Below are 26,325 nucleotides of genomic sequence, written 5' to 3'. Positions count from 1 at the left end.
TTTCCCGGCCCCCCACCCCCCCCCATCCCCGCTCCCCGGCCCGTTCGGGCCGGGGAGCGGGGATGGGGGGGGGTGGGGGGCCGGGAAAACCGGGTGAGCGCATCCCACCGGCGCAGCGGCCAGCGCGGAACACGAGGGCCGGGGCGGCGGGGGGGGGGGTGGGGGGGGGGTAACGGCGGCCCCGGGGCGGTCCGACCGGGGGAGGGGGACCCGACGGCGGCGCGGCCGCTCTAACAGGTGGGATCCCGCTGAGAGGAGGAGGCGGCCGGAGGGGGGCGGAGGAGGCAGGGACGGGCGGGCGGGCGGGCGGAGGGAGGGAGGGGGGACGAGCCGGAGCCGCCTGTGATCCTGTGACAGGAGCGGCTGCTGCTGCTGCTGGCGCCGCCGGTGCCTCCCTCCGCCCGGCTCGCCGGGTCGCTGTCCGAGCCCCGGCGCCCACCCGCCGCGGCCATCCCGCCCCCTCCCCTCCTCCCCGCTCCATCCCGGCCGGCTCGGCCCCGCCGCCGCCCCCGCCCCGCCGCCCCGCAGCCCGTCCCGGGCCCGCACCGCGCCAGCGCCGGCCGGGCTCGCCGCGCCGCCCCGGCTGCCCCTCCGCCCGCTCCGGGACAGGGCGCGGGGCCGGGCGCCGCCGCCGCCGCCACCGCCGCCGCCGCTGCCTCCGCCGCCGCCGGCCGGGCGATGCCGAAGCCGCCGCTGCTGCTGCGGGGGAGCCGCCCCGGGGACAGCGAGCTGGGGCGGCAGTTCCGGGACTGGTGCCTGCGCACCTACGGGGACTCGGCCAAAACCAAGACGGTGACCCGGAGCAAGTACCAGCGCATCGCCGAGGTGCTGCAGGGGGGATCCGGCTCCGGCGGCGGCTCCGGCGGGGGGGAGAAAGGCAAGTTCCAGTTCTGGGTCCGGTCCAAGGGCTTCCGCCTGGGAAACGGCACCAGGGAGGCGACGAAGATGGGTCAAGTGGTGGTATATGTGCCGGTGAAAACGGGAACGGTTAGTGCGCTCCGTGCCCCGGGGGCTCTGTGTCTGTCTGTCTGCCTGCCTGTCCGTGTCTGTCTGTCCTCCCCGGGGGTGCGGGCGGGCGGGGGGGGGGTTGCCCGGGGCGGGGGCGGGCACCCCCGGGGCCCCTGTCCGCGCCACCGCCGCGCCGGCCCTGTCCCGTCAGCACCGGGCGGCCCAGCCCCGCCGCGCCGCCGGCCGCCGGGAGCGCGCATGCCCCATGCGGGGCGCGACGCGGGGCCCGGCCGCTCCCGCAGCCCCCGCCGCTCCCGGGGCACCCGCCGCGCCCCCGCCGCCCCGACCCGCCCGGGCTGCGGATGGGGAGAGGCGCCCGCCCGGAGCCTCGCACCTTCCGCCGCCCCCCCCCCGCCCCCCGTCCCCGCGCCCCCGTCCCATCCGGTGCGGCCGCCGTCCCCGGGCGCTGCCGGCGGGGGGGCGGGGGGGGGCGGCGGTGCCCCGGGCCCGCCGCCGTGCACCTGCCCCCGCGGGGGGGCCGCGCCGCCGCCCGGTGCGGGCCCCGCCGCCCCCCCCGCCCCGTCCGATCACGTTCGCCCGGCATTTCCCATCCGCCCCACGGCCGGGGCCGGGGCCGCAGTCAAGGGCAGAGGGCGGCGGGGAGGGGGCGCCGGCCCCCCCGCTCCCCCCCGCCGCCGCCGCGCCCTGCCCGCCCGGCCGCCGCGCCGAGCGGAGCGGAGCGGAGCGGGGAGCCCGGCCCGCTGCGGCTCGCCCGGCCCCGGCGTCCCGCGGCGCTGCCCGCCCCGGCGCGGCCGCTGCAGCCGGTGCCCCGGGGGGGTGCGGGCAGCGGCAGAGCCCGGATCAGGGCAGCCCCCCCCGCGCTGCCCGCGGGCCGCCGTCCCGGGAAACTCCCCCGCCGGAGCCTCATTGTTCGGCGCCCCGCCGGGCCGGCGGCGCGGGGCGCACCGGCCGCCTCCCTGCCCGCCCGCCCGCTGCCCGCCGCCCGCCCCCGCCCCGCCGCCGCCCGGGGCTGCCCCGCCGCCCCATTGTTCCCGTCCCGAGCGCTCCGCGGCGCGGAGGGAAACGCGCAACTTTGGCGGCCCCCGGCCCTGCGCGCAGGGGTGCGCCCGGCGCTGCCCCGGCCCCGCCGCCCCCGCCGCCGGGGGGGCCGCCCGCCGCCCGCCGGGGCCGGCTCCGGGCCAGCGGGCACAGAAGGGCTCCGGGAGGGATTTTTTTTTTTTTTTTTTCCCTCCCCTCCCCGTCCCTCCCCTCCTCTCCCCGCTGCTGCTGCTGCTGCTGCCGCTGCTCTAAAGGGTGCAGTGTTTTCTGTGCACACACAGACTCCAGCATTGATGTGGCTGGAGGATGCTTCCATTGAGGGCAGCCCATCTGTGGCAAATGCTTCTAAACGCACTATTTACCTCCCATCTGGTCTGCCTTATTATTGGGGGGAGGGGGAAGGGTCATTATTTCTCCCTTTCCCTTCGTGGTGCTCAGAGGCGCCTTTCTTTCTCCCCTTGCCGCCCCCCTCCCCCATGCCATGCCCCAAAAAAATTCTTTGCAATTTTTTTTGAGACCTCCTTGCAGCCCTCCTCTCCCGCTCCCCCCCGGAGAGCCCCCGCCGGGGGCGGATTAGGAGCGGTACCCCCTTCCGCAGACCCAGTGCTTCCCCCGGGTCCTCTCCATCCAGCCGGCGACTCTATCCCAGATCTTCCAAATGCTGCAGAGTCATGGTACCCCAGAGAGGCCGAGCCAGACTCCCTCGACCCCGCTGCTAGCTAGACGCCCCCTCCCCTTTGTCCGGGAGGGAGTCCCTGGGGTCAGCAGCTCAACGAGGCCGGCGCAAGCCCGCGTATTCCCCAAGGGCTTCTGCACAGATGAAGTTTCAGCAAGGAGCGTGTCTAGGCCCCCGCGTCTTCCCTGGCAGAGTCCCTGCAGGCTACAGATAGGAGATACACCCAGGCTCCCGTAAGCCATCCAACAAAAAGCAGGCATGCCCTCGGGGGACAGCTGCGCTTTCCGAGGGGCAACACCGCTCGTTTCCCAGGGCCCGCCGGGCGTTAGGGCTGGGAGCGGGCGTTAGGGCTGGGAGCGGGCGTTAGGGCTGGGAGCGCTTTCCAGAGCCGCTGGCTGGAGGGAAGAGCGGTCCTTGCGCTCCCCAAAGTCCCCCGGCGCCGAGCCTGTAGAAGTTGTTGCCTCCTGGCCCCCCTGTCCCGGCCCTCCCCGCCCCAGCCTGCCCCGCTCTGCCGGGAATCCCGTGGACCATTTCAGACGGATGCGGTTGCCGCGTTTTGGTTTCGCCTGAAGTGGCTCTCAAATTCAGAGATAACTTGACAGGGATTTTCTTCAGCTCCTGATAATTCAGTGCTCTCCTCGCCCTCGGTGGTTTGGGCTGGGTTTGTGGGTGTATTTCATTTCTCTCATGCACGCAGTCAAATAATTCACGAGGCTGATACCAGCCTCTTGCTCGACAGTAAAGCACGTATTCTGGTTTAATGCCTGTTCAGCTGCTTTGCCCAAACACTTCTGGAGCGGCGTTTCGGCCGCTTTCTCCCGGCTGTGCTCCTCAGCAACCTGATACGGCGGGTCCTGGCCGCTCGTCCTTCTCCGAGCACATCTGCCGCAGGAGCCCCGTGCTCGGGACTGTCCCACGGCTGAGGAGAGGCAAACGCGCAGAGGCCGGGGGCGGCGGAGGGGAGGCGGGGGCGCGCGCCCTGCGCTGGGTCCGCGGGTCGCTGCGGGAGAGCCGGGTACCGGGGGGGAAAGCTGGAAGAGAGGTGGTAAAGAGTGCGTAGAGGGCAGCAGCGGGGATGAGATCTTCCCTTCCCCTGACGGGGCCGGGGCCGCTCCTCCTCTGGGAAAAAAAAAAACAATAATCCCAAACCCCCAAAATAACAACCCCCGGCAGCAAGCCGGTGGGGCCGTTCCTTTTGGCTTACGCATCCTGAGCTGGTTTGTGTATTTTCTGCACATCTGTAGCGAAAACGTAATTAACGTGTGGTTATTATTTTCTCTCCTGAGTAACTTTCCCTTGCCCTCCTCCAGGCCTCTCATCAGAACAGGCCTAATCAGATTTGGGTGGCTTGAGAGCTGGGACTGTGCACTGAGAAGGGGGCATCTGCCTTAGGTGGTGGTCAGAGCAGATGGTGGTCTTCTCAAAGAATGCACTGGGAATAGGAACAGCAGTGCGGACGGATGTCTGGCACAGAGACTGTTCGGATTGCTTTTTCCCAGATGAACGTCCCAAAGATGCCGGACATTTAACACATACAATTAAAAAAACCCTACGCAGATAAACACACGAGGTTTAGCGGCGTAGGACGTTGTTGTCTGACAGCCCCTATTCACGTGCGGGCTGGATGCCGCATCCTTTAGGTCAGGGAGTTGGAATAGAACGCGTTTAGGCTGTACCGGGGAGGAGGAGGAGGGTATCTTTGTGTGCTACTGCAGCACAGACAATGGCTACAGCCCAAAGTGCCCAGATCTGCCCTTCTTTCACGTGGCTGACGCGCGCTATGGTGCAAACCGCCTCGTTATCTGTGGACTGGACCGAACCCCGGTCCTGGATGTGCCGCGCTCTCCCTTCTCCCCAGACCTGCTAAGAACTGTGGGAGAATTTGGTCGTGACAAGGTGCGAAGATGCAGTTCATTATAATCTCGTGTCCCTCTTGTCCTAAGCATTTAGCATCATTTAGACAGTCTTTCTCATACAAATGTAGAGTGAGATGGAGACACAGGGAAACGGACAGCGCTCGGTGACGACCGGCGATGCAGATGGGTTTGGCTGTAGCAGCAGGGTGTGCAGGGGAGGGTTAGCCTCGGACTTCGGTTCGGGCATTAGCCGCAGGAGCGGTTACGCAGGCTCTCTAAATCAATGCCGTCCTCCACCGCGCGCGGTGGGAGCTCGTCGCAGCTCCGGAGCGGCGGCCAGCCTCGCAGGACAGATCCGTCCTGGCAGCCCGCGGCGCAGGCTGGAGCGCTGCGGGCCGGGGCGGGGGAAGCCTGGCGTCAGACCGGCCCTTCGGGGGCTCGCAGGGGCGCGGGCGCTGGGTGGGCTCTGCAGCGCTGCCCACGTTTGGTTTTGCTTTCCGGCTCTCTCCCTGTCCCCTGCAGAGCCGACACGAGGCGCTGGGGCTCTTGGAGGCGTTACGAAGGGGCTGAGGACGTTCGTGCGGGTGGGTGGCTGTCGTTGCACAAGTGCGGTTCACCTGTGCTGGCTCCCGTGCAGCCAGGTGTTCGAAATGATTGCACAATCGTGCCTGGTGAAACTGCCCCCGGGAAAGGTGCTATCGTGGGGGGAGCGCTGTGAAGAGAGTTGGTGGGACCAAAAAGCAAAACGGACGGAGGCCTTTCACCGACAGCAGGGAAAACATCGCACGGGACGCCGGATAAATCTCCCAATACAGCCTATCCCTACATGCGTTTTAGCTCCAGAGACAGGGAGCGTTGTGATGCGAAAGCCGCGGCGCCAGGCCTTGGGACAGCACGGCACAGCGGCAGAACGCTCGAGCTGAGACGCCGGGCATGTCGGAAAGATGCTGCTCCAGCAGCTAATAGAGGCTACATTTTTCCTGGTACAAGTACCCTTCAATGCCCATATTCAGTGCCCCAAAAAGCTGCGCATCTACAACCTCTAAGAACATTAGTCAACAGAAGGTTTTCACTATGTGAATAACCACTTAGACTTTCTGTGGGCTTCAAGTGATAAAAAAAAATAAATCAAGACCATTCAGAAGAGCCTTAGACAAGGCAAATGGGCCTGAGGGTATTATCTGAGAAATTGTCCATTACTTCGACAGCACAAGCCTTGCTTAGAGCGTGCGGAGCCTCCACCTGCCGTGAAGCAGCCTACCCCTGAGCACGCGGGGCGGCGCCGGCTTTGCCAGGGAGCTGAGCCCGTGGCCCGTTTTCATTTCGATGTGCGCTTTGGAGGCTGGCACGATGCTGGGCTGGGTGCGTGGTCCCATCCAACCCGGCCTAGAGAAGATCTCCCACGTCAGCATCCCTTCCAGATTCAGCTCCAAGTTTGCACAACATCAGCTGCAGTTTTTACTTCTGAAGCTGCTCGTGGTAGGAGTCGCGGCAGTGATGCCCAGTCCTCTGGGCCTGAGAGCTGGCTTAAGCTCACCAGGCAGCAGCAAGAGCCTCCAGCACCTTTGCAAGGTGAATTTAAAGAGCTCTGACGATCTGCAGTTACGCAGACTGGCAGAATGAAGTTCCTCACCGAGCTGGGAGCAAGCGATCTGGCAGCAGAGCCCGTTTCCAGCTCCTGCCCACTCCCACCCCTCCGGGACAGCCTGCTGGAGCCGCTTCTGGGGATAAGGGGGGGGAAACCAGCATCTCATTCAGTCCTTGCTTCTTTTCTGCCAAGACTACAAGCCTGATTATAAGGCAGCCCCGCCATGGTCGTTAGCACTGCGGTACGGCACACGTGGCGCAGCTCCAGCGGGAGATGCCACCGTCCCCAGACAGCCTCAGCCTCGGGGACTGGCTTTGGTCCCCGGCGCTCGTGAGACCTGGAGTCGCATCAGCAGAGGTCCCGCATCCCAGCGCTCCTCCCGATCCCAGTCCCGATACACCGAACAGTTTCTGAAAGAATAATCTCTCTACCATCTACGCTCTACGTCCTACGTGATTCCAGAAACATCGACGGCGTTGCTGATTCGAGAGGAACAGCATTTTTTGGATAACTTTCACCTGAAAGTTACCTCCCTCACCCCACAATTGCCTTCAGATTTGTGGTTCTTGGTGGGTATTGCTCTGAAGAAGGTGGAAAAGCAAACAAACAAAGCACCGCGCTGCAAGGCCTTGTTAAATGAAGCTAAAATGGAAGGGAAGGAGAGCCGGGTCTGACGAGGAGCCGTTGTTCCGACTCTTCGGGTGACGTCCCACCGTTGCGAAGGAAGAGGGGCCCGAGCGCTCGGGGCAGCGCTGCAGGAGCGGCGCGTAGGCTGCGCTCTCGCCTCCCCCGCGGGCCGTGACTCAGAGGGGCTCGCTCTGACCGCGCGCGGGCAGGGGAATTCGGTCGCTGAGGTCGGCAGCAGAGCCCCAGAGAGGTGGCTGCGCTCCTTTCAGTGAGAACTCGCTCAAGAATCTCTTTGTCCAAACCGTTCTCAGCAATAATCTCCGCCCAATATCATTCTACAGTTTTGTTTTTGCTGTTACGTTAGGCCTGATATGAGCAGTCTATGAACTTAGGCTGTGGACAAACAAATGGCAGGGGAACCACGGAGTGGTGGAGGAGCATCGACGGGGTGTCCATTCACCCGGCCCACGCGGATGCTCTGGGTGCACAAAACCTCGGCTGCATTGCCGTGAGAGAGGAATGCACATTGACATCCCTTTCTTGAGTGCAAATTAGCAGTTACCTTCCCCGATCTCATGTTAGCTGTGCCCACCTCTGAAGAATTGCATCAAGATGGGCCAAAGCCGCCGCTGAGTTTCGGCGTCTGCTTTAATTAGCTGATTGTAGCGAGGGTAGGTACCTGTCGGCCAAAATCGTCGTCTTTGTTGGAAGGCTGCTGCCTTCCACTTCTACGGCTGGTGCCAAAGGGTAGCAATTTATTTGAGGAGAAAGAGCTGCAGACTGTATGTGCGTGTATACGGGAGCAGACAGGGAGAGCAGAGGTTTGGCGTAACGGTTTCTTTCCTGCCTGTCTAAGATTAAGGCAGCGGCCGCTGAAAGTTAAGCGGCGGCTGGTTGTGTCTTAGCGGCGCGGTGCAGGGCCCTTCGCGGGCTGACAGCCGGGAAACCGGGACGCCGTGCGAAGGGTTCCTCTCTGTCCTTGCTCTGCTGCGGCTCGGCAGCCCAGAGGACGGGTTTCCCTTCCGACAGACCGGCGGAGGCAACGCTCGCGGCTCGGAGGGACCCCTTCCTCACCCGGAGGGAGGGGGGTTGTTCTGGGGAGGAGGGGGTAACTCGGTCTCTGTGGCTCAGAGTTTGGGCTTTGCCGGATCTGGTGATGGGTCTCTGTTATGGGAGTCTCTGGGCTAAAAATGAATTCAGACTCATCAGGCACCCCCCGGAAAAAAGGAGAATAACGTTTGGGACTCCTCTTGGCTTGTATTTGAAGGAGGGTTCTCAAAGCAAACCCTGAGTCATCCGCTCACCCACGCTGTCGAGACATCCAAAACCTTCCGGGTTTCGGTGCTGCGAGTACCATCCGCGCTGGTGCCCAGTTACCGACAGGGCGTTCCAGTCTGCAGTCCCACGGCACTGGGACAAGCCGCCAGCCCAGGGCAGCCGGTCCCCTGGGGACGCTTTCGGGCTCGCCGTTCCCATCGTCGGTTCGGATGCCGGTCGTGCGGCGCCCCGAGCCGGGCCCAGGCGTCTCTGCCGGGCTGGGAGGAGACCCGCCTGCTCCCGCTCACCTGCGTCGGGCGTTTTCACCCAGCAGAAAGCCCTTGAGCTGGTGACAAAGGTCTGGATGTGGGCTGGAAAGTACAGTCCTGTCTCTTAGCAACTGGTTCCTACCTCTGAGCTCTCGGAGCCGTGTGTGGGACAGAGAGCATCAGTCACGCTCCTGCTGCAGCAGCAACGTGCCGAGGAGGGGATGGGGGATCAGGCCGGCTCCAGCCGCCGCCGAGACGCTTAAAGAAGCTCGGGCATTTCTAACACAAGCAGTCATCTGTGAGTCCTAATCAAAGCTTCGGTTTAATTGCTTTCCTCGTGCCCTTCGCACGGGGAACGGAGCGGCGATCGGCTGGCCGCGGCGGCTGCCCGCCAGCCACCTCGAGGGGCTGCTCCACGCTGCCCCGGCTTCGTTGGTCACAGGGGTGGGGACCAGGGAGGGAGGAGGAAGAGGGAGGACACGGCCCATGTATTTCTAGAAAAATGAGATGTCATAGGGTCCTTCCCTGAACTCCTCTGCACGGCGCTTGGGAATCCCCCGTCCCTCTTACAGACATTTGCATTGCTATTTTCTCTCTCGGTGCTCGGTTCTGCCGTTTCACCCTCGTGTTTCCTCCTCCTAACCAAAAGCAGCTCCTCTCTGGTGAGCGTTTCTCAGAGGCCCCCTTGCCAAGCACTGCTTCATAAACATTTTCACGAATCCTCCGCTTTGTCCTCCTAATTAACCATCCAATTGGCCCCCAATGGAGCCTTCACCTCTCCTGTGAAGATCCTGCTTGCACAGATTATAACCTGTCAGCTGCCAATTTATTCCTCACGCAGAGGGCAGGTTATGTTAATGGTCTGCCTTCCCTGCCCCGTTTGGTTTGCCCTCCCTTTCTTCGGCTCCTAGCAGCAGCCCTGTTTGGGGACACAGACTCACGGAAAACCGAGGGGACGCCGATGTGGGGCTGCCCGGCGTGTCCAGCCTGCGGCGGCGTGGCGGTTAGAGCAGACGCGATGGGATGCTGCTGGTCTGTGTCGGACCTGGCAGAGGGGTCTCTGTGGATGGATTACCATGGCGGAGTGTTAGAGAACACGCTTGACTTCTGCTCCCCCCCCATGTAGTCTCAGTCAAGAGCTCGGAAAAATCCACTTGGCTGTCCCAGGTTAACGGGGAATCCCTTCTGGGCGTTATTTCCAAGTCAGAGCTCGGATTTTGGAAGAGTTGGGGTCCACCTTGTGTGGTTACGGTGGAAACATCCAGAATGCAGAAGGGGTTTACCTGAGTGCCGGGAGGGACGTAGCAGATTTCCATCAGCGTCTCTCCCCGGTGCCCCCCCGACTCCCGTGTAGGACCCCCCACCCTTGCAGAGCCACGCGTGCAGCCCAGAAGAAATGCGTGCGGGGACAACGGTAGGCGCCTGCTCTCACCAGGGCAGCTGCCGCGTGTTGCGCTGGGTTCATGTCTTGGGAAAGGGGGCGATGGCGTCCAACGTGGCCGTCATGGTTCGGCACCGTCCACGTTTAAGGCGCGGTGTTCTTGAGCTCAGCGTGCGCTCACGGGGAGCAGCCGCAAGCGATGCGGTGGTGCTCGGGTGTAAAGCGGGGGATCGGCGTTTCCAGGCTCTGGCACCAGGGACGGGCTGTTACGAAGCCACCGTGGCACGGCATGGCATGGCACGGCATGGCACGGCACGGCATGGCATGGCACGGCACGGCTCGAGTGCTGCAGTGCCCTTACCTGGCCAGGAGGCTGGGGTTTGGGAGGGGAGGGCGTGCAGGGGTTTCACCCCCTCGAACGGCTGCTGAGCTGTCAGCATTTTCCTAGAGGCACATCTTGCTGTTCCTGTGGGAGTCTCCGGCTGTGGCCCACATACTCGGAATTGCCAGGGAACAGGGAGCTGACACCAGGACGCCATGCATCCAGGGCTCAGACTCAGCCCGGCCTGACCTTGATTCGCTGTAGCATCATTTGTAACTTATTTTACATAATTTTGCTTGCCACTGATGAGCTGAACTGCCGCTGCCGCTCTGTGCCTCCTCCTCCTTAGTTTCGTTTTGACATCACCGTGTCCTCGCTGTGGGTACGATGATGTCGCACGGCTGCCCTGACACTGCTGGGTCTGTTCCCGGGAAGAGAGGGGTCACCTTGCTGTGACAGGTAACCTCCTCCCTTGTTACAGCGCCCTGGCCCCCTCCGACTTGAAAGATTTTGCTTTGGTGGTGATCTTTATTAGATTAGTGCCTTGGCGTGTGGAGATTGCTCACGGTGATAAGTTACTTCAAGAAGGAGCCAGCTCTAAACATGTTCTGAGTTTGTGGTACAGCGATATATTTTCAATATTTTTTAGATTTCTTTCAGGATGCTGTGGAATACAAACGGGCTTCTAATTCTAAATGCAGCCTACCGTTCTTCCCCCCTTTTCCCACCCCTGCAGCGTGCCCCCCCAAATCACCTAAACCAAGATCCAAATGACATTAAGCAATTGCTAGCCATCTTTGCAGATTTATTAAGAAAACCCAGCACTCACATTTTAACGCTACCTATTTCAAAACGGTAAAAAATACCGCAACATTATAACAATCCCCAAATCATAATGTCCGTGATACCTTCCTCGCGAGCAAGCCGCGGCGCGACACTTCTCCGGCACGGGTCACGGCGCGCCGCAGAGCCGAGCCGGGCAGCGCTCCCCGGTTGGCGGGCGGGAAGACGGCGGCCGCGGGCAGCTCAGTCGGTGCTCTGCTCCCGAGGCCGCGGCAGCCTTTCTCACCAAACCCGAGAGAAACGGCGCTCCGATGGCAGCTTGGGCTGCTCCGCGGCACCCAGTATTCTGTTACCCTTGGAAGAGCCTGCGCGCCTGCCCTGTAACCCTGCCCGCAGGCAGGGCAGCGCAGGCAGGGCAGCGCAGGCAGGGCAGCGCCGGCTGCCCGCTCGTTCCTGGCAGGCGGGCGCGGGGCCACGTTTATTGGGGAGCGCTGCGCTTCCCTCTGCGTGCTGGATCCGGCTGCTCCTCCGGCTTCCCCTGCCGGCACGCAGCCCGGTGCTCGCAGGGAGGCAGCTCTGCTCTCCTGCGCAGTGCAAAATGTCCTCTGCCTCCCGGGCAGCGCAGGCAGCCGAGCAAGGCTCTGAGCAGGCAGCCGAGCAAGCCTCTCTGCTTGCCGGGCTTCTCCTCCCTCCTCCGGGCAGGCGCGGGGTGGAGGGCAGCCCCGGTCCCCATCCACCGGACCCCGCGCCACCCACCTCCCCTCGGCGAGGCGCCCCGCAGCCCACCTGGGCCCTCTCCGCAGCTGGAGGCAGGGCTGCCATTTCCAGGCTCACCCCCCCCAGGCCGCCGTGGTTTCATTCCCAGGCCTGGGAGCCGGGAGAGGAATAAGCCGAGTTCAGAGCAAAGGCCTGGACCTATCTCGATGGCTCAGCTGCGGCTGCTGAAAGAGCAGCTCGCTCGGAAGAGGTGCCTGTCCCCCGCCGAAAGGCATACACCTCAGCTCTGTTTGCCGTCTAAAAATAATGCGCCCGGCTCCCCCTCACCAGGAAGTATTTACCTTGCAAAAAGAAAAAAGTATTGTGTACAGTTCTGGGTAAAGAAACAACGCGAAGGCACCCAGCGCAGGCTGGCGGCCGGGGCCTCGGGCATGCCGGTCCGCCGGCTCCTGGCCTGAGTCAACAGGGAGCTTTGGGAAAATGCCTTATTCTTCGTGCTTTGGTTTCCCCTGGAGAAATCAGCTCTCCTGGGCTGGAGCGAAGCTCAGCTGATCGGCGGAGCCGGGGCCGTTTTTGCTGCAGTAAGTAGGACTGTAGCTGTAAGCGCAGGATGGGGCTTCGTGTTCGCTTGGTGGTTCGTGCAAAAGGCCATAAATGCCCAGCACAGAGAAACGCCATCAACATTTCAGCAACCTCTTTTCCCCCATTTTTCAAGCAGAAACGATCAGAAAAATTTCCCAGCAAAATATTTCCAGGAGAAAAAGGAGCAAAATCTGTGAGCGAGAGCATTTCCCATATTCTTCTGATGGGTTCTTTTTATTATGAGCAATACAGCTGATATTGTTCTCAGCCGAGCATTTCCCCAGTGCCTATTTCTAAGGCACGCACTGTGCCCGTGGCATGAGGGACAGGAGGAAGAGGGAAGTTCGAGGAATCTAGCTCTTCTTTCTCCTCGCAGCATTAGCAGAGGCAGCCTGCTGTGGTTTAACATATCCCCCGCAAAAGCTGCTTTCATCCTACACCTAAATACCATGAGGAGTGAACTTCCTAAAGCCCTGGAGAAGTCTAAATATAGAAGCCAATCAAGGGCTGACTTCCCAGAGATGAGAAGTACCGAGAACAGTTTCTTGATCAAAAGTTGTAAGAGTCCATATTGAAATAAAACGTCTGTTTCGGTACTGAAGCCTGTGCAGAAGGAGTAATTGCAGAGGTGGGCTGCGCTCCGCGCGCTCGCCGCTCCGTCTGCCGGCGGTACGCGCGGCGGCGGGCGCGGGAGGCGGTGGGCCGCCGGGGCGATGGACCTGCGCTATCGTCTCCGGAGCACCTGACGGGGATGTCCCTGACGGCATGGCAGGATTTCATCCCTTGCTGCATGCCGCGGTTTCTGTCCTCTGTAGGTGCCAACTGCTTTTTCCTGTGCACGTCCGCGCCCCGTTACAGCTGATAATTTTTTTCTGAGGAATAGAAATTTCCTTAGAATGAAACACAACTTGTAGGAAATTAGAAAGGCATCTTAAAGAGAAAAGAGCAGCAGAGTGCTCAGACAAAACACAAACCCAAGTTTGCTAATCTCAAAATAGGCGTGTGACGGCACCTTTGCGCACGCAGCGGAGGGAACCACCGAGGGCTTACCGTAAGGGCGAGGGCCGGCTGATTGCCGCAGAGATAGCGCTGCCGGGCGTGGGCTGGGGAACCCGCGGTCGCGCCGTGGGGCGGCTCGCACCAGCGCGGGACCGGGGAACCCTGATCCTGACCCAGCTGGGGGACGGCGGCCGTGCCCCGCTGCCGGCGGGCAGCAGGAACGCAGGCAGAGCGACCGACGCTGCCTCTCTCCTGCCCGCAAGGGAGGTGACCTTGAGGGGGCAGCTCGGTACCGCTGGCCCCAAACCTCCCTTTTGGGCGTCCCAGGGATGAGGGTGACAGCGGCCCTTCCAGACAGCAGTGGGCAATTGGAGTTTAACGTGCTGGGAGGCTCTGTACTGGGGGGGAGATGCTGCGGCTGGGAGATACGGAGACGAGCGCTTTCACGTGGGAAGTGCGAGAAGAGGCGAGGGCAGAGGGTCTGCTCCCCGGCCAGAGAACAGAGCGCAGCCATTATCAGGCAGGGCTCTGCCGGCAGGAAGCGGCTTTTGACTCACAGGAAGCCGAATTCGGCTGGTATCGGCCCCTCGCGCGAAGGCCAGGGCGGCATTTTATCCGCCGTTGAACACGGCAGATGGGGAAGCCGTCGGCAGTGCCTCCCATCCCGCTCCTGCTCCCGCACCCCCTGCCCGACGGCCCTCCCGCGTACCCCGCTCTGAAAAGGGACGCTCCCCTGTGGGCGGCGAGGCGGGGGCAGCTGCCCGGGCCCCAGGAGGCAGGGATCGCCCCCGGGGCAGAGCCAGGACCCTCCAGGCTGCTGAGCCCAGCCCGGGCAGGTAGCGGGTCCTCCAGCAGCATCCCCGCCAGTCGGTCTGAAGAGGAGCTGGGAGCACTCAGAGAGCTGGCTCCGGGGCTTGCAGCTCGGACTAAATCCTCCCAGCTTCTCCCAAATCAGAGAGTCCGAGGTGGGGAAGGGCTCGCGGGGACGGGGAGCTCTTTGCACGGCGCCCGCCGCTCGCCCCCCGGCCTCCCTGCGGGGCTGGGCCCCGCGGCGCGGCGAAGGGGGTCTGGTTTCGCAGGGGGGCCGCGGCAGCGGGGCGCGGGGTGGGGGGCGGAGGTCGCCGCGGAGGCGAGCGGGTGGCAGCTGCCGGCCCGGGACCCGCTGCCCCGCGGAAAACCCGGTTCGCCCGTCAGCGCTGCAGTTGGGCTGCGAATCCCCCCGATGATGGCAGTTTTCCCCCAGGCGCCGGGCAGCTGAGGAATGGCCGCAGGGGCCTGCGGAGACCCAGCGGGTCGCTGGGAGCAGGAGCCGGCCGGGCGGAGCAGGCCGGCCGGGGGTCCCTGCGGATGCCGCGGCCGGGCTCCGAGGCAGGGCCGGTCCGTGCGGGAGGCAGGGCAGGGCTGCCGCGGGGAGCAGCGGGCAGCGCGGCTGGGGCCCGCGGGGCCCGCCCGCACCCGGGGCCTGGGAGGTGCGGGACCCCGGCTGCCCGCGGCCCGGGAGGGGCCGGCCGTGTCGGGGCGCTGCCCGCAGCCTGAGGCCCCGCCGTGGCGGGGGGGGGGGGGGGGGCCTGCCCGTGGCCGGTCGGTGCCGGGCGGGGCCCCGCGGCCGCGGCCGGGCGTGAGGAGGAGCCGGCGGCGGGCCCGGCCCGGCCCGGCCCGGCGGAGCGGATTACCGCCGGCAGCGCGCGGCCCCGCCGGTTGCCATGGTTACCCCGCTACCTGCCGGCGGGCCCCAGCCCGGGCCGGGCGGGGGGGCCCGGCCTCCCCCGCGCCCTCCCCGCCGCCGCTGTCCCGGCCGCGCCCGGCTCCGGGCGATCGCGCCCCGTCCCCTCGGGCCGAGCCCGGGCAGCGGCGGAGGACGGAGGGGAGCGGGCGGGAAGGGGGGAGGCCCGCGGCGGGCCGGGCGCTGCGGGCAGGCCGCGGGGGCCGCGGGCCCAGCTGCCCGGGGCGGCGGGCGGCGGGCAGGAGGCGCTGCCGAGAACAAAGATGCCGGGGCAGGGGCTCGGCGTGTGCGGGCGGCCCCCGCGCCGGGGGTGGCGCTGCCCGTCCTCCTGCCTCGCCCCAGGACATCTTCCCCGCCTGAAATGGCTGTCGCCTCCCGGCCTCGGGGGTGACGGCCGCCGCGCCGCCCCGGCCCGAAGCGGCCCCCTCCCGGCACCGCCCTCGGCTGCGAACGGAGCCCGGGAGGCGGGGGAGCCCGGGGAGGCCGAGCGCAGGGGGGGCGCGGCGGGGACCGTGCGCTGCCGCGGAGGCTGGAGGGGGCTGGTGCGGGGGGACGGGGGTGCAGGGGGTCGTGAGGTGTGCGGAGGAGGCAAGGAGAAAACGGGAGGAGACGGGGAAAACAACGGGCGCTGGGGAGGCAGGAGACCTGGCGGGGAGCCCGGGGGAGAGGGCAGCGGGCGTTAAGGGCGCTGGGGAGGAGGCCGGAGCTGCGGGACGGGGGGCGCGGGGCTGGAGGGGGGGAGAGGGGAGAGAGACCGGTGCCGGGCAGGGAATGGCGGGGTGCCCGTAAGGTGGCAAAGGGGCTTCTCCTCCTCGGCACCCAGATGCCGCCTGCTGCCAAGTGCTTATCGCAAGGCCGAGCTTTGCTCCTGAGATCTTTTATGCATTTGGGGGCAGGTGACTTCCAATAAAGCCCCAACACCAGGAGGGGGTAAAAGCATCCCTTATTCCCAACTGCATTTTTATTGCTTTTTAAACCTAAGGGTTTTTAAGCCGTTCTGAGATATTATGGGCTCTGACTCATGCCTTGAATACTGGTGAGCAATGCTGGGTGTGGAAGGAGGCACCAGAGCGGCGCGGGCCCTCTGAGAGGTGGTCTGTAGCCCCTGTGTCCGCTTATATCCCCGGGCAACATTTGGTTGTGTTGCCAGATAGAAACCTCTGTCATCTTAGAAGCGCTGATTTGATACAGCTGCTTGCATCTAGGCTTTGATACCTCATGCATCTCACCTGCTTCCCGGAGCTAAATAACCATCACGGGGAGAGGAGTCACAGGGCTGAGGAGGGGATGGAGAGCTGCGCGGAGTTGGGGAGGGTCGCTGCAGGGAACGGGATGTGGAGGAGGCAGCCCCGGCACGCGGCGGCCAGCCGGGGCGGAGAGGAAGGCAGCGCTGGATGAGCAGAGCGGCCGTAGCGATGCCCACGCCCTGAGGGCATTTGTTCTGAAACCGAGGAGGAACCAGGGAACCGCTGGCCGTGCAGGGAGGAGAGTATTGGTCGGGATGGCTCTGGAAATAGTGATTTGCGTAGGGGGTTGGTTGCAGCCTTAATTTTGAGGGCTCTGCTTCTTTCATCTGACTGCGCTTTTCTCCTGATGCCTTTTCCTTTGTCCTGTTTCTGTAATTATCCTCATTTCAACCCTGCTCTGAGGATTATTGGTCAGTAGGAAGCCTCCTAATGCCCGCTCCTCCTTGGCAGGGGAATACCCATGCCCTCGATTAAAGTGAAACTCCCCGAACGGTGACAGAAGACATTAGATCTATATTCCTCAAAGACGCTCCCTCGGGCAAAGTTTCCCGACCCCCACCACGGCGGCGCTGCCACCCTGCCCCTTGCGTTCGTTCTCAATATTCTCTTTGTTGCAGCCACCTTTACGTACAGCTCGGGGCTCCCCGGGGAAGGCGGGGTGGTTGGTGTTGGGAAGTCCTCGTGCCCGTGTCCCGGGTGAGCGCGGCGACCCGTCCCGCTGCAGTCCGTGCCCCGTACAGGCGGTCTCCGTTCCGAAATCGGGGTGAGGAGCCAACTTCAATAGGCAGCACTTTACATTAAAAGGCTGCTTCCCCAGGATGTCGGGTAGTCGTTAGCAGAAGGCGATCCCTCTGAATGATTGATTTTTGAGAGTCCCTTGACTGGTAGCTTAAGAAAAGCATTTATTCGATTTATAGACCGTATAAGATACACAGACCCCAACCGCTAATAACAGCAAAAAATAAAGGTTAGGAGATGGGGTGTTCCCTTTGCACGCAGACCTCTGCCAGCCCCTGCCTGCGTTCACAGATGCGTGAGTGCACGTGAAAAAGATAGTTTGCGGGTCATTCAGATGCGCAGGCTGCTGTTCACCAGCCTGGTGTGTACCAGCTGGACGGCATCCACGCATACCTTTTCGGAAAGCAGGCCTCAAAGGGATGTAGCGTGTATATATATATGTATGCATATGTGTATCTAATATATATATTTTTATATATATACAGCTGTCTGTGCAACAATGGCATTTTTTTCAAGGAAAAAGCTAAGCGAGCGCCCGAAGCCTGGCCCCTTCTCGGTACCCCAGCCGTTAGAGCAGCCCCCGCTCGGGTGCTTTGTGCCGGAGCGCCGTTCGCAGCTGCCGGGTACCAAAGGCTGCCTCCCCTTCCCGCGGCACACCCTGCCAGCGTGAGCTGACACCGTCGGTGCCAGTCGGCTCGGAGGAGCACTGCTCCCCACACTTCCCACTCCCACCAGTCTGTCACCACTGCCGTGTGGCAGAATTACTGCCTCCTGCTCTCCAGCACATCCTAACACACAAAGAGCTGTGCTGCTGCTGCCAGCGCTCAGCTGCTCTGCGTATGCGAGAAAGGGAGGGTGCCTTGGAAAGGTCAGTGCAGGGAAGGAGGGCGATTCTGTCTCCTTCCTTTAGGGGCTGTATCCTGGCATCGCAGCGCAGCCTTGTCCTGCGGGCTGATCCGTGTCCGCAGGGACTGCGGCCAGCCGGCGTGCCCCACATTGTGGGGCTTCCCAGGACGGTTTGGTACCATGTGCAGGTCCAAAGAGCTTCCTCTGCCTGTTCCCCGCCTAGCAAAATCACCCCAAATTATGAAAACTGAATTTCTCAATTGGTTGTGACTCCACTCTGGACTCTTCCCTTGTTTTTGTTCCTGGCCCAATTTCACTGGCAGCTTTAGCAGCACAACAGCAGCAGCCGCCACTGCCCTGGCTACAGCAGGATCCTCCCCGGAGCGCTGTTTAATTTATCCCCCACATCCCCCGTGCCCAAGGCAGCCCGGGGCTGGAGCACCGCCGCTCTGCCCCCTCCAACCGCATTAGCCCCGGGCCGATCTTGTCACCCCTGTCACCCATCGCTGACACTAACTCAACTTGCCTGCACTGTTGTAGGGGGCAGATGGACTGTCGGAGCCCGAGGGCATCTCTCTGAAACGCGTGGCTGTGGTGGAAGATTTCTTTGACATCATATACTCGATGCATGTGGAGAGCTCATCGGAGCCGGGCAAAGCACCCAAACATGCCGGGCAGAAGAAAACCTACCGAGCGGTGAGACTCCCCCTTCGCGTGCCCCGGGCAGCGAGGGGCCGGGAGCGAAGGGGCAGAGGGGCCGTGGGAGCGGGCGTCCCGCAGGGATGGGGATGGGAGGGCAGGTAGAAGCGGAGCCGCTGGCGGGAGGCAGAGGCGAAGGAGAGTCCTGTTTGCCTGTGCGGGGAGGCGTGAGAAAGGAGTCGTTTAAAGGCAGAGCAGCTGTGCTCGGGAGACGGGAAACCGGGCTGCAGGGGCAGCACAACGGTACGGCTGCTTGGAGAGGAGAGACCAAGTGAATCGTACAAAGACAACTGTACGTGCCGGGGAGGGGGAGAAAAAGAGAAATGCTCAGTGTTACTGATGGGTGAGGGGATGTCTGCCCAGTCCCCTGCGCACTCTGCTCCGTGCCATCTGCCTCCCCGTCTCCCTTGGCCGGAGGGAGATGTCTCGCCTGGGCCTTGAAGGGCAGGAGCAGGCAGAAAGGGGACTGGAGCACAGCCGGAGCCCGCCCCTCTTCCCTGGCCGAGCGGATGCTCTCGCCAGCCCATCCTGGGTTTCCTCCGTTACAAAATGGAGGCAGGCACGGAGCTGAGCCTCGTCAGGTGCTCCATGGATGCTGAGAACCAGCCCTATCCATCCTGAAACCACTCTAGTTAGGTCAGGAATAATTTAGCTGGAAGTGTGCTTCTCCAGGGAGCTGGCTGTTTCTCCTGACTCTGCACAGCCCTTCAGTGCAAACGTTTGGGCTCTCCTTTCACAAGAAGAGCTGAATTTACTGTCCAAACCCGAGCTACTCCCTTGAATCCCACAGCCCTAAGGACCAGGTCGCTTAGAGATAGAAGTGGCTGGCTGGCAGCTCGTGTCTCTGGTGTATACATCATCTTGGAGAGGGCTGTGCAGGCTGCCCTGCTCCCTGCGATGATGCCTGAGATTATGCAGGGCTCGGTGCGCAGCCGGAGCCGGCTCAGGGGTGGAGTCTGTCCTGCCTGCCCTGCCTGTCCTGCCTGCCTGTGTCGCCAGCCCATCAGCAGCTCTGGGCGTGCGGTGCCGGAGGGGCAGCCAGTGCCCGGCAGCCCCCCGCGCGCGGCGGCAGCCCCCGGGGAGCAGGGCTCTGCGCTCACCGCTCGCGGCATCGCTCCGTGCCCTGCCTGCTCGACGCCAGCCCCTGCGGCAGAGCGCGGGGCCGGGGGCCAGGGCACATGCTGACCTTCCCCGGCCGGGGGCAGGCGACCTCTTTATAGCCAGGGGGATGCAGCCCCACCAGCACGACCACAATTCAAAAACTTTCCGCTCATTTCCCCAGCAGACCGCTCCGACCCTCCCCTAATTCCTTCAATTCAGCTCTCTGGAGGACTAATCTGTGCCCTGCACAGCCTCAGGGGAGCAGGCTGGATCCGTCTGTTTTCCCAGGCCTGCTTGCAGCAGTCAGAGAGCTTCACGCTCCACCCCTCCGTCTCCCTCTTGAGCTGAGATCATCACATTAGCAGCCTGTATCCCCTCCTGACCTGGCAGGAGCGGCGGGCTGGGCTGGCTGGCCTCGCTCATGCCCTGTCTCCCTGGAGCGCCTTTGCGGCCGGGTCTGGAAGGTGAAATGCTGCATAGCGCGCCCCGCGCCGCGGCTCGGCGCACAAAGGGACGCTGCTGGGCGGTCAGCTCGGGAGGCTTCGGTGTCCCCTGCCGTTTCTCTCCCTCTCCCTTTCCCCACCGTTTCTGATTAGAGGCACTGGAGAGTTTGCCCTTGTCCGTGACCTCCGGAGGGAGGCAATCAGAAAGGGAGTTTGGATGGGAGATAACTCATCAAGGAAGCTGTCTGCTCTGCAGAGCATCAAATCAGCTGAGAAATAACAACTGTATCACTAAAATTAGCTGAACATTTGCAGCAGAGACTGTGGGCTTGCTGGAGCACAAGAGGCAGGGAAGCTGGGCTGAGCGCCGCGGGCAGCGCGAGGGGACGGTTCCCTGCCTGCACCACGATGCCACGTTTGCCACCAGCAATTTTCAGGCCCCCGGTTTCAGTGTTTCTGTGGGAGACCCTCGTGCTTGTGCATTGATAAATGTCGCAGCGAGGCAACGGCTGAGCTGAGCAGCCGCTCAGGCGCAACAGAGCTCGGTGGGGCTGTAGGAAATAGGAGGAAATCCCCCGAGGACCAGGGACCGCATCCTCCATTTGAACGGCTGGGACGAGGTCCCTGCCTGAACTTTCCACCCATCTGGCATTAGCGTGCATGTAAAACCTCGGGCTCTGCTGCCGCTCAGTGGAGATGAATGTCTCTCCCTCCCACCGCAACGTCGGGTCACGGGGATGCCTTAGCCATGATCTAGCAAACCCTCTGCCCCGTTGCGCTTCTTCTGTATCATTATTCTATTCCAAGCTTAAGAATCGCCCTTTCCTGTAGGATAGAAAAATGCTTGGAATTCAGGTATTTTTAATTTCGTTACCAAAATAAGGTGGGCGGGTGGTGCTCGCTGGCCGGAGGAGGGGGCTCAGGGCATCCTGGGCTGCCCGCCCGGCTCGGCCCCGTCACCAGCCGTCGCTCGCGAGGTGTCTGGTTGCAGCCCTGCTTCCCGTTATGAGCCCCACTTCTGCCGGGCTCGCGGCCCTGAGGACTGGCCTGAACAATTGAATTTCTGTCTGCTTTATGACCCCACTTGTAAGTGCTGTGACCCCTGCTGGGGTCACGGCCCCTGGTTTGGGAACCACCGTGCTAGGACGAGTCGCTTAGACCAAACAGGATGGGTGATTAACCGTAGGAACCAGCCCCAAAGTAAGAGGTGGGCTCTCCACCTCTTAATGCCTTCCAATTAAGACCAGATGTCTTCCTGGAAGATGTTTTAGGCAAACCACAGGCTACCGGGCTGCAGGAGAGCCTGGGTGAAGTTCCCTGACTTGTGCTGCGCAGAAGGTCAGGCTCCATGATTTGATGGTCTCTTATGGCCTTAAAGAAATCTACGTTAAAGTTGCCTCATTCCTTCTCCAAATAACCTCATCTTGATCTTTAGAAATACCATAAAATCGCTGCTGGCAGGGATTAATTGGAATAATAGGGCTGAGTGATAGCCAGGCACCTTCTGTGGGTGCTTAGATCTGGATGCAGTGTTTAACTTCAGGCATCCAAGTTTAAAATATTTATCCTTAGCTTTTCCTCATCTGTAAAATACAAATATCCCACAAAGGTTCAGGAGACTTAATTCGTTACTGTTTGTAAAAATGTTTCATTCCCTAGATAAAATATGTCACAGAAGTGCAAAGTATTATTAACAGTAATTGATTGTCATTGTGGGAAAAAGTGACCTGCCCTTACCAAAGATTAATGGATTCTTCAGGTTACTGGTGTGATGGTAATTAACAATGCAAACAGAGCTGACGAGACCTTCCTTTCTCATTTGAGTCTTACACGTTCGTAGCTTCGCTCTTCCCAGACTCCAAGGGGGAGCGGAAAGGAGTTTCTGGGAAGGAGTGGCTACGCAGGGAGTCCAAAGGTCTGTCCGTTTGTCCCGGGGCCTCTCTGACACACCAGTTACCCTCCCAAAATGTTCCTCCGTCAAGAGCTGCTCCGGAGGGAGGGATTCGGGGATCCCAGGACCGGTGCGTTGCTGTGAGCGGTTGATGTTCTTGGCTAGGCTGGGCAGGCGAGGCGGGAGGGTGCCCGTGGCCTCCCGCGCCCTCCGCCCGGCTCTCCGTTAGGCGTTCTCCCTCGCCCAGGACATACAGCCGTCTCGTTGTTTTCCCAGATTGCAGAGACCTATGCTTTTCTCCCGAGAGAAGCTGTGACCAGGTTCCTGATGAGTTGCACCGAGTGCCAGAAGAGGATGCATTTCAACTCCAACGGACTGGAGCCCAAAGGTAAACGCGAATGAATCCTGCCAGCAGAGCTGACACAGCGTTTCGTACCGGCGTGGTATCACTGATGCCGTCAGGATACCGCCCCATCGATGAGATACTTCTTTACCAAATGGTTTTCCTAACCTGTGTTATTTTTCATGCACTTTTATAGCCAAGCTGAAAGAATTGCTTAAATCTGGTTCGTCCATCGCTGTTTTCAGCTTAGAGAGCAGAAGCAGTCCAGCTTTCTTTCGAGCGGGCAGGCAGTTTCCCTTCTGAGTCCACCTTCCCCAGTGCAACCGTGCAAAGCGTGGGTCAAAAATACTTCAGCTACGTCCGCAATCAACCCATAATTGTGTGGGGGTGGAAACTCAGATTTCTGAAAAAACGTGACCTAAAGTTTTTCCTTTAAACTATTAAATTTGTAAGGAAAGACACTGAATAGGTCTGAATAACTGAAGTTTCTGATAAAGAAGGAATTTGCAGTAATTAATAGATATGCACGTCATGATCCTATTTTTGATAACAGAAAGTGTTTTGGTAATCAAAGTTACATTATGCCTATGTATACAACCAATTAGCGTGGCCATTGTGGCGGCTGGCTCATTATGGTTCTTTTGTAAACGGAACCAATCTGCAGCTCCTAGGCCTAGAAGATAGAAGCAGTGCGTAAGAGGGGACCCGGTTTTCTTCCAGAGTAAATGGTTAAAGTTGATGTTTGTGTGCTTTTTTTCTGAATTACAAACTTGTTTTCATGATCAAGTGCAAAGCATCAAACTGACTCCGAGAGGTTTCGCCCAACGAAAATTGCTTCTTTAAAAAAACATAAGCAAACTGCAGCGAGTTAGACTATTTCAGAACCGTTAAGGTAACCAGGCCCATTTGGCAGCTCTTATCAAGCGGAGAAGCAGAATTAAATGTACGAAGGACCCAACAATAGAAAATTTCTAGCATTAAATACCGATTTCTGACTGTTTACTGCTAGGAGCAGAGCTACGGACAGCCCAGAGGTTCCATTCAAGTGGACTATGTGTGCCAGCTATCCAAAGCTAGTGACTGAAATGCTTTGTACTTGTTATATTTTTAGAAACTCTCCCAAATAATCCTATGTGACATTTATTAGCCTAAGCTCCATTACCGTGGCACTTCCCACCCTGCCAGCTAAGGGCCCGATCCCTCTTTCCAGTTAGGTCAAGAGCAGTTTTGGCCTTTGGCCTCACCGGGAGCAAACCTGACCTTTACACTGGTTGTGCCGCATCCATCACCGGTGACATTCCAAGTGCTGCGGCTGCAGCAGTCGGCTCCGTGGACGGGCAGGGCGATGGGATGAGAGTCAGGCCAACAAGGACGTCGCCCGTTGGCTTGACCCAAGACGGGACACTGCCAAACGCCTGGCCCTAGCCGAGCCGTCCGCCCCGGAGCTCGGGATCCCTCTTCGGGAGGCAGCTGCTGAGAAGGGTCGCTGTTCCTTCAGGGCTCCCTCCTGCCCACCCGCCGTCCCCCGTGCCTCCCCCAGGGACACGGCACCCGTCCCGCCTCGGGGCAGCTCAGAGGTGCCGAGTGTCCTCCCCAGGGCAGCCCTAGCTGTGGAACCACGATCGGGGCTGAGGTCTGGCTGTCCTGAGCAAATGTACACATTAATATAAATTATATATTATTGTCATAAAGCTTTCTCCCTTACCAGTTCCCCTAAAAATTAATCAAACAGGCAAACAAAGGATCCCGTACATACGAAGTCCTGCTTGGTACCCACCGGGAATGGAAGGAGAGAAGTGCCCTTCTGCTCTGAATAGTACCTAAACAGTGACTAAGTAGCCGTGAAAATGCATGAGGTAGATTAGATAAGGTAACTTTTGCAGGGGGAAGAGTCTCTGATTTCACTAATACCTATTCAGGAATTTATCGGGAGCAAATCACCTGAAAAAACATTGGGGTCATAGAAGAATTACCTAGGTGTACGCACATGCGTACGCACATACGAGCATATATAGGTAAAGTTCAACTCAGTAAGATGAAAAAATTTGAGTCGTTCCTGTCTCTTCCTGCTTCTCTCGTCTATTAAACAAATCTCAACACATTTCATTTGTGATCACAAAAATCCCTAATTAAACGTATCTGACATCCAACCCTGCAGGGCACCCACCTAATTCATAAAAGCAAATTGTCTTGCTCATGGGAAACTTTGAACGTCGCTGGACTTCACTGTGATCGCTTTACGCTCTTATTAAATTAGGACTAATTCCAGTGGAGTTATACAAGTGTGGAATTAGGATCGAAACCGTTTTACTTTAGACCATTCTGCCTGTTCCATCTGTATGTCCGGCACATGGGGCATGTGATAGAGAGAGCTTTTTGAAAAATGAGCTGAAGGATTCCAGCAACCCCCTTGTGACGTAGGATATGAGGATTATTCCCGTGGCGGTGGCGTCCCCCAGGCCTTTTAAAACAAAGGTTTTCTTTCTTTCCCAGTTAGCTTAAAAAAAAAAGGGTTTGGTTTCTTAGACCAAGCTCTTATCTGTTGCAGTGGCACAAATTCACAGTAAATTTGTGGCTGCTAATGGGATTATTCCAGGTTTACATCGGGATGGTTTCAGGCAGAATCTCAGCACCGGAGGTCATCTGCCTCCGCGTCCTCCCCGTGTGAGGGTGCCGAGCGGAGCCTCCTCCGTTTCTGCAGCGCTGAGCTGCGAGGCGGGGGATGGCGGGAGAGCGCAGAGCATCCTCGGAGGCCTCGCCTCGTCCGCGCCCTGCTTCAGGGACAGAGCGGCTCTACCTTTGTTACTCCTAGCAAACGCCTTCCGAAACTCCTTAAAGCCCCAAATACCGATGGCCCCAGCCCGGCTGGGGGGGGGGCAGGTTTTGTTCCTGGGAGCTGTTTCCCCTTTCGCCACAGGACCAGGCTGGGAGAAGCGCCCCTTGCGCTGGGATTTTACCATCTTTTCATCGCAAGATAACAACCTGGCACAGTAGAATAACGGGTTATTTTGGGTGCTTAATATATAAAGGCATAGAAGTGCTCTTAATCAATCTATAGGTCGAAGCGTGACGGAGACCAGCGACACACAGCCATGGGGGAAGAAGGGAGGAATTGGTCTGTGAGGCTGCTAAAAGCTTTGCACCTTCAGATTTGAGGGAGCTGATGGCCTGAGCAGCTCGGGCCACCCTTTCCCGCGCCCACGGGCAGGAATGCTTCGGCTGCCCGGGGGAGAACTGGAGGGACCGGGAAAAAAACCAGTGTATTTCCCTGGGCCCTAAGTAGGCTCTTGGTACAGAAGATTTGCAAAACCTATGCGATGTTTAAGTCGGTTACAGACAGTTTTGGGGTCAGGTCATTTCTTAATGAGACACGATCGATCTGGTATTTCCAGAGGGGTGAAGCATCTTCAGGTCTGCTGAGTTTCGCTGGGATTTTTTGATATTCAGCATTTCTGGAAAGCAGGCCCATTATATTTGGGTTGATGGGTTTTCTAAGGTGCTGTAAAACATTTTGGGAAGGCTCTTTTTTCACGGGGCTGTGTCAGAGGTGCCTGTGAAACCAGTGACCCCAGAAAATGCAAGCCAGCCAGGGAGATTCCCGGACAGGAATGGAAACCTCCCACCATCGGTTCACCTTCAGCTCCTGGAAATCCTTCTTCCCTGTCCGTTGTTGCTTAAGCTCGCTTTCCAGATGATGGCAGAGCTGACAAATCTTTGAGAATTCAGCAAAATCACTGAGAATTTGCTTTATGGGGACTTTTCTGGTCTGGCTAGACAAAACGATCTGCAGGAGCGGTCTGAATCTAGAGTGGTCTCTAGAGCTCAATATGATGCAGCCAGAGGAATCAACAGGAACAATTTAAATTAAAGATTTTTAAAATTAAGTTTGTGTTTTAATGAGGGTGTTAAAAATAATCTTCATCATAAGATAGAGATACTTAATAAGTTGCCTTAATGTTAACTCCTACCTGAGGGAATCCCAGCAAAATTGGCAAGACTTTGCAATGCTAAAGCAAGCTGCAAATATATTCGTGTTCATCAACCTCTGCATAAATCCCATTTGCATGGAAGTGCTTCTGAGGCATCGGCAAGACTCGCTTTCTTCCTCTGCTACATTCTAGTTCGGTAGACTGAAAAATTGTATATTATGTGTAGTCTTTTCCGCAGGTGACAGCAATGCTTTTTTTTTTTGCACAACAACATCTGTTCTGTAATTATGTTCTTGGTGGG

The 26,325-nt window shown here is 59.9% G+C and overlaps 1 protein-coding gene across 1 annotated transcript in view; it reads left to right on the top strand.

Annotated features, from left to right (window-relative positions):
* Positions 1-678: 678 nt before the first annotated feature.
* Positions 679-26,325, top strand: part of NOL4L (nucleolar protein 4 like) — a gene marked incomplete at both ends in the record, with an annotated part of 60,832 nt that continues 35,185 nt past the window's right edge. The window contains 3 exons of the mRNA XM_082326326.1: positions 679-987; positions 18,159-18,314; positions 22,029-22,140. Coding sequence (XP_082182452.1) covers positions 679-987; positions 18,159-18,314; positions 22,029-22,140 — 577 coding nt within the window. The remainder of the gene's footprint in view (positions 988-18,158; positions 18,315-22,028; positions 22,141-26,325) is intronic.

Source organism: Platalea leucorodia (genome assembly GCF_965183815.1).
Source record: "Platalea leucorodia genome assembly, chromosome: 13".
NCBI lineage: Eukaryota > Metazoa > Chordata > Aves > Pelecaniformes > Threskiornithidae > Platalea > Platalea leucorodia.
This window is presented reverse-complemented; position numbering and strand designations above follow the sequence as displayed.